The sequence below is a fragment of the Rhinopithecus bieti genome, unplaced genomic scaffold (assembly GCF_001698545.2).
Source record: "Rhinopithecus bieti isolate Rb0 unplaced genomic scaffold, ASM169854v2 scaffold_81282, whole genome shotgun sequence".
Taxonomy (NCBI): Eukaryota; Metazoa; Chordata; class Mammalia; order Primates; family Cercopithecidae; genus Rhinopithecus; species Rhinopithecus bieti.
This window is the reverse complement of record NW_016830182.1, coordinates 45,574-53,466: the sequence shown is the minus strand read 5'-3', so window position 1 is coordinate 53,466 and position 7,893 is coordinate 45,574. Positions and strand designations below refer to the sequence as shown.

Genomic DNA, 7,893 nt, shown 5'->3' with positions numbered 1-7,893 from the left:
CCCGGCTAGTTTTTTTGTATTTTTTAGTAGAGACGGGGCTTCACCGGGTTAGCCAGGATGGTCTCGATCTCCTGACCTCGTGATCCGCCCGTCTCAGCCTCCCAAAGTGCTGGGATTACAGGCTTGAGCCACCGCGCCCGGCCAGAATTTATCTCTTGACTTTCTTAGTTTATGTCTTTCAGTCAAGCCATTTCCCTATTAGAAGAAAAATGTTCTTTTCCCCTTTTAGAAGAAAAATGCTGATTTTGTTTAAGCCCTGTCCCAACACCAGCCTACTACCCACTCTATCCTGTGAGCCAACTCTTCCCTCAATCATTCTGAATCCCAATAATTATTAGTGGTAGTAGTCTTGTTTTGACACCTTTTAAACTGCTCTTTCTTTTGCCGTTTTATGGATCAAAACTCCATTGAATCAGCCTTTTCTATTTTTCCAGGGAGCTATTACCTTGATACCCTCTTAAGGTTTTTTGGTTGGTTTGTTTTTTGTTTTTTTTTTTTAATGGTTCTGACCTGCTCAGGCAGCTCCTTCATGTTTATAATCATGGTTAGGATCAAAAGCAAAGGGATACAGAAATCAGTAAATGGTTTCCTTTGTGTGCTAATTGGTAATTCAAATGTAGCACAAGATCAGCAGGCCAAAGAAGAATGTGTCTCTTTCAGTAGATCAAAAATAAAAACAGCAAGTGAAGCTTAAATATTTGTGTTAAGAAAGCTCCTCGCTTCTTGTGTTCATGTGTCAAGGTATGAAAGGTGAAAAAGAGACTCTTCCAGATTTTAAAATCAAGAGTGTGGCAAGGTTGGGTGCCTTTGTCTGTTTTTCTCCTCCAAAGGCTTTCTATTCCTTTTTTTTAACTAACAAATTAGAGTTGTAATTTGGTTTTTCTTCACGCTTATGTTTACGTATTTATCTGTTTGTCCTCGAAGACCTTAACTGAGACAGGTTGTGAGAGCTATAACGAGGTAACGTGCTTAGCATGCTGTGAACGTCAACAGAAAGGGCCCACTCCAGCAGCACCCCAGCATTTGCCAGCACCAGAAAGAGCAGGTTTCTGTCCCGATTCTGGCAAACACTGCTTTGCTTTGGACTGGTTCCTTTCTTGCCCTTGAAAAGCTTTAACAGGTGACCTCCTACCCGGCAGCATTTGTTTATTCAGTGAGCACTGGTTTAGCCCTCACCATATGTCACACAGTCCACAGATCCTGGGGATGCAGGGATGACTAAACATGTCCTTGCCACCGGCAGCTCACAATCTGATGAGCTCAGATTTGCCGAGAGGGTCCAAAATCCACTGGCCAGAACAGATGTGTCTGAGCCCGTGAATGTTCTCCAGCCCTAGCCCGTATCAGAGCTGAGGTGACAGAGGTACTCCTGAGTGGCACTGAGCCCTGGTCCCTGCCAGAGGCAGATGCCCGTGCTCATAGGCCTGCTGCGGAGCATGAGACGCTAACTTCTGGTTAATCGTGTGATGAATTGCCTGCCAGTAGCCATGTTGTGAGTTTGTTCCCTCTAGTATGCATGGGTTGACTCAGTGTGAATTTTTAGCAGATTGTTTCACTTTTCATTTCCAAAAGTGAGCAGTTTTCTTTTTTTAAAATTTTATTTATTTATTTATTTTTATTTGTTTATTTTTGAGACAGAGTCTTGTTCTGTTATCCAGGCTGGAGTGCAGTGGCGTGATCTCGGTTCACTGCAAGCCCCGCCTCTTGGGTTCACGCCATTCTCCTGCCTCATCCTCCTGAGTAGCTGGGACTACAGGCGCCCGCCACCACGCCCATCTAATTTTTTGTATTTTTTTTAGTAGAGACGGGGCTTCACCTTGTTAGCCAGGATGGTCTCCATCTCATGATCTCGTGATCCTCCCGCCTTGGCCTCCCCAAGTGCTGGGATTACAGGTGTGAGCCACCACGCCTGGCCTCTTTTTTAATTTTTAAACCTAATTTCTAGAACCTTTGTGTAGGGAAAGTCATTCAGGAAACCCATGGGAAGCATGTCCACTGGGGTGAAAGCTGAGCTATGTCATTCCCAGTGCCTAAGCCGGCAGATTGTTTTAGGTGTGTTATTTTTACTCCATATGTGTGCATAGTCCCTTGCAGATGAAAACCTTCTGGGTCTAAGGCTTGGCCTTAGGTTCTGCTCCTGTTTTTCCTGTGCCAACAGGTAAGGCAGCTTTTAACAACTGATGATCAAACAGCAACATCTGGGCCAAAAGGGCTTTTGGGACCTTTCTCAAAAGGACCCAGCCACTGCCAGGCAAAGCCCCCTCTTACACTGAATATACAGAGGAAAAATTCAGTGGCAGCAAGTGCAAATGCCTTTGAATGTTCTGTTAGAGCCGTGCCGGGAGAGGTTGTCCTACTGCCCTCTCCAGCTTTATTTTTCATCTCTGGTTTGCAAAAGGTGACTGTATCGAAAACATGGTGTCAGACTCATCATTAATAACAAGGACTCTGGAGAGTTTCTCTTTAAAAAGAGTTTCTTGAGAACTCTAAAGTTCTTGTGAATTACTAAAAGTTCTTTTTTTTTTTTTTTTTTCTGAGACAGAGTCTCACTCTATCACCCAGGCTAGGGTGCAGTGGCACGATCTCAGCTCACTGTAACCTCCGCCTCCTAAGGTCAAGCGATTCTCCTGTCTCAGCCTCCCAAATAGCTGGGACTACAGGCACATGCCACCATACCCGGCTAATTTTTGTATTTTTAGTAGAGACGGGGTTTCACCATGTTGGCCAGGCTGGTCTCGAACTCCTGACCTCAGGTGATCCACCTGCCTCAGCCTCCCAAAGTGCTGGGATTACAGAGATGAGCCACCACACCCAGCTGGTAAAACTTCTTAAATAAAAAGCCCTTTCTGTGTAGAACAATGATTGGGCTGCAGGGTCACCCTCCATGGGTCTCTACACTTTCTCAGTGGGAAGAAAGAGAGTTGGCCAACACAGGCAGTCATGAGAAAGCAGTATTCATGGGAACTGACAGCCAGAATGTGATGGGCCCCCGAGCTAGCCCCTTGGCTGCCTGGGCTCCTGGGAGACAGACGGAATTTCCCAGTAGGCAAAGATTACATTGAAGAAACCCCTGTTCAGAGAAAAGACTTTGAAGAAAGCATCTGACTTCATGGAGAGGTTGGTTGCCTTGGCCAAGCACTGACCTCATTCAGCCCTTCAGTGCCCTCTGCTCTAGGGTGGTGGGACTAAAGCCATGCCACCTCACAGGGAGGTCTTGCCAAGTTGGGTAGCAGCTGGCTGGGAAAGGCATAAGACCATGTGGACACAGATGCTAAGGCTATTTAAACAATAACATAAAGTTCTAGCGTTTTGCTTGTAGAAAGGGTAGTCACTAGAAATGGCTAGTTAGGAGGCTAATGAGATTTCTTTTTGCAAAGTTAGGATGGAATGGGGCTAGGAAGTCTTAAGCTGTCTGTGGGTACCTTATAGGATTTTATTTTTGAGAAAATGGGCTCCTGGTTCAGGCTTAGGCATTTTCAGCCACACAATAGGCTGAGTGGACTTTGGGCAAGGCATGCTGGCCTTCTCTCTGGGTGAACCTCAGCGTACCCCAGAATCAAGAAACAACTTCACAAAGCTTCTTAGCCACCACATAATGCAGTCTGCCCTCACCCTGCTTGTCCTCCGTGTGTGGGCGTCTGTAGTCATCCACCCACACACAGCAGCTGGATGCCTGCATTTGGCCAGAGTGCCATTCAAGCTTACTGCCACTGTGATTTCCTTGCTGCTACAAAGGAGGGCCAGTCTATCTCCTCTTCCCCATATTCTCAGAGACTGTCCTGTCCCTGGGCCACACCAGAGCAGCCAATGCCGGCTCCCAGGATGGCAGGATAATGGCCTCTGGAGGACAGTTGCTACTGCATGGCAGGTGCCATCGGCTCACCCTGAGAAGTGCTTTAAGAGCCACTCTGCTACCCCGGAGTAGCCCTTGATGATTGACCCACTGTGAGCAGGATGTTAACTCCTCCTCTGTAAGTGCTCCTTCCCTGTGAGCGCTCCCCAGGGGAAGGTGCTGGCTGATCCTGGCTTTAGGAGTGGTGGTGGGCTGGGTCTCTTTCATAGACACTCTGTAAATCCTAAAACAGATAGTTTTACCCATCTGAGTGGTCACCAGAAAACCGGAGTCAGGGCTGTAGTCTCTAGCCCTGCTCTGATCTTCCACCTGTGTATTTTTCACCTTCTTGCTCTACTTGGTCATCCTCCTGGGGCTGAGAGTGCTATTCTTTTTTTTGGAGACGGAGTCTCGCTCTGTCGCCTGGGCTGGAGTGCAGTGGCCGGATCTCGGCTCACTGCAAGCTCCACCTCCCGGGTTTACGCCATTCTCCTGCCTCCTCCGAGTAGCTGGGACTACAGGCGCCCGCCACCTCGCCCGGCTAGTTTTTTGTATTTTTTAGTAGAGACGGGGTTTCACTGTGTTAGCCAGGATGGTCTCCATCTCCTGACCTCGTGATCCGCCCGTCTCGGCCTCCCAAAGTGCTGGGATTACAGGCTTGAGCCACCGCGCCTGGCCGAGAGTGCTATTCTTAAATACAGTGGGAATCGCAGCATATACCGATGCTTCACATCTGGCTTTGACAGTGGTTTCCAGGAATCCTTACAGACTTCTAATTGTGTGTGGGAAGAGAGCATAGGCCTAGGCCTGTGGGGAGAGGTGGTTACCAGAGGGGAAAAGATAAGCTGGGTTTGGAGAGTGTTTTCTATGAAATGAAGGTAAGCTCAAAGTGTGTTTGAAATGCATGAACTGTCAACAAAGCTACGCTTTAGTTGGTAGTATTTAAACTGATCATAATAGCTTCAGAAGAAACCCTCAAAAATTAATCCACAGAAGAAGAGTATAAATGCTGCAGTTGTACCTGTCCTGAACTGTGCTCTTATAGCCCTCGTGGCACATTGGAGAGCAAGAATGAAGGCTCCCATGTGCTGTGTGGGCTCTGTAGATAGTGCCATGAGAGTGGTTGGAGGAGAAGGCCTTAGAGACACCGTAACCAATGGAGTGTGTGTCTGGGGTATGGACAGTGTGGTGTGTTCTTTGGAAAACCACTTTGTAGTAGAAGCAGTATCCAGATTGTGTCCTTTATACTATATATGGAGCTAACACTAAAATATGATAGACTTGTCATATACAACTGAGGTTTATGAAATGAATTATGTCATCTGAATGACTGTGAAACTTACAAATGATGTTTGCTGTGTAATCTTTCAGGAAATAAAAAAATTCATTAAGGGGGTCTCTGAGAAGATCAAGAAAACCAGAGATAAATATGGCATCAATGATAACGGCACAACAGAGGTAATATCCCTCCAAGACATGTTAGAAACCTGAGCTGTTAGTAGGTGCTGCCGGCCCTAACTCTATGCTTGGCTTGTATTCTTCCAGCCCCGTGTGCTGTACCAGCTGGACCGCATCACCCCCACCCAAGTAGAAAAGTTTTTGGAGACCTGTAGGGACAAGTACATGAGGTAGGGATGCTTTTGTCTTTTACTGACTGTCATCCACATAGTTCTCACGTATCCCTTCTGTTTCTCCATGTGTACAAAACCCTGCACCAGCTCACTTGTTAACTGACAGTATTTGATCAGGTTCTGTCACATTTTCTCTAGGGGGTCTGATGAATTGCGAGGCTGAATACTCCAAGATATGGAAATAATTGCAAGGAAATTTCTTAATGTCTTCTCCCCATGGGGAAACTGCTAATGAATATGGCAGATGCCACTGCTCTGTTTGCCATCAGTACCATTGGTTAGCAGACCACTTAGATTTTCTGCATCTCTTACATGCTGACCACAAGTAGCCATGCAGAATTGAGTGGCATTGCCGTCCCCTCTCTGACCATTACTTACCCCTGTCTGCACCTATGCCAGGCTCTTTCTCTGTCACAACCATACCCTTCCCGACCCTAATAGCATCTATATTCTCTGTTGAAAGGTGATAACCAGAAGCCTCTCCCCAGCAGTTTTGCTGGACTTTTCTTTGGCATGCTGCATTCTTATCCATACCTTTGCCTTCTAGGGCACAGATGGAGCCAGGTTCTGCAGTGGGCGCTCTGTGTGCCCAGAGCATTGGTGAGCCAGGCACCCAGATGACCCTGAAGACTTTCCACTTTGCAGGTGTGGCCTCCATGAACATCACCCTGGGCGTGCCCCGGATTAAAGAGATCATCAATGCTTCCAAGGCCATCAGGTGCCTGCTTTCATTTCCCTCTTGTTCCACACATGCCTGTGCTGTTTCTTGAGAAACAATGATCCTCGTGTCACATGCATATGTGTGATATCCTCATAGGACTGTGTCTCAAACTCTGGGTGGCATGCATGCTGTGTTAATCCTATTTTGGTTTTAAAAAAGCCACTTAAGAAAAGTCTAAACTGGATACAGTCAAAATAGAAGCAATGTTTTTTTTTATGGCCACAAGTAACATGAAGAGAGAAAATGTTAAAAATGACTGGAAAAACTGGAGCAATGTGTCAGTGGAGATTTCATCCTTTTGATGTCATTATTCCAGCCTAACTAGGCCTGACTGAAGTATCTGCCACTTGGCCTGTGGTCATATTCTGTGAGCCCCTGGTGATTTCATGATAGGATTTCTAGTTGATCTAAGGCTAGAAGAAATAGAAATGTTTTACAGTGCCTTTGATGACAAAAATCATTATTTTTACCTGTGATCTATATTTAACAAAATAATGATACATAGCATTAAATGAAAGATAGTGAACTGGGCACAGTGGCTCACGCCTGTAATCCCAGCACTTTGGGAGGCTGAGGCAGGTGGATGATGAGGTCAGGAGATTGAGACCATCCTGGCTAACACGGTGAAACCCCGTCTCTACTAAAAAAAATACAAAAAAACTAGCCGGGCGAGGTGGCGGGCGCCTGTAGTCCCAGCTACTTGGGAGGCTGAGGCAGGAGAATGGCGTAAACCCGGGAGGCGGAGTTTGCAGTGAGCCGAGATCTGGCCACTGCACTCCAGCCTGGGCGACAGAGCCAGACTCCGTCTCAAAAAAAAAAAAAAAAAAAAAATTAGCCAGGCGTGGTGGTGGGCGCCTATAGTCCCAGCTGCTCGGGAGACTGAGGCAGGAGAATGACGTGAACCTGGGAGGCGGAGCTTGCGTTGAACTTAAATCACTCCACTGCACTCCAGCCTGGGCGAGAGAGCGAGACTCTGTCTCAAGAAAAAAAAAGAAAGATAGCCATACTTGGTTGTAGAGCCACAACTGTAGACAACCAGGGTGTTAGGAGCTCTGCCTGCCCCTTCTAGGCTGGTCAGATTAGTCAGTCCCAGGTGTGTATTCTGGGGATCCTGTCCAGAACAGTGAGAACAGAAGCTGATGGCCAGTGATCAGAGGGGTTGGAGGTGTTCCTGGAGAAGCGGTGATGGGAGAGGAGAGGGATGAGGGAAATTGTAATATACAAAAGGTCACTTTACAGGCCAGGCCTGGTGGTTCATGCCTGTAATCCCAGCTCTTTGGCAGGCCAAGGCTGAAGGATCACTTTAGCCCAGGAGTTTGAGACCAGCCCAGGCAACAATGGAAGACCCCAAGTCTACAGAAAATTTAAAAATTAGCCAGGCATGGTGGTGCACACCTGTGGTTCCAGCTACTTGGGAGGCTGAGGCAGAAGGATCGATTGATCCTCTACCAGGCTGTAGAGGCTACAGTGAGCTGTGATCATGCCGCTACACTCCAGCCTGAAACAGAGCAACACCCCTTTCAAAAAAAAAAAAAAGTGTGGGTGGTCAGTTTACATAGGGAACAGAACTAAAATAACTGCTTGTTAGGCTTGTTAGGACCAAAGAAAAACAGGTAGGGATCACTTTTTTTTTTTTTTTTTTTGAGTTGGAGTCTCACTCTGTCGCCCAGGCGGGAGTGCAGTGGCCGGATCTCAGCTCACTGCAAGCT

The 7,893-nt window shown here is 46.9% G+C and overlaps 1 protein-coding gene across 1 annotated transcript in view; it reads left to right on the top strand.

Moving 5' to 3' along the window:
* The window catches only part of POLR3A (RNA polymerase III subunit A), a 50,913-nt gene that overhangs the window by 34,795 nt on the left and 8,225 nt on the right, over nucleotides 1-7,893 (top strand). Inside the window, exons 21-23 of the mRNA XM_017865203.1 lie at nucleotides 5,204-5,290; nucleotides 5,378-5,460; nucleotides 6,011-6,181. Coding sequence (XP_017720692.1) covers nucleotides 5,204-5,290; nucleotides 5,378-5,460; nucleotides 6,011-6,181 — 341 coding nt within the window. The remainder of the gene's footprint in view (nucleotides 1-5,203; nucleotides 5,291-5,377; nucleotides 5,461-6,010; nucleotides 6,182-7,893) is intronic.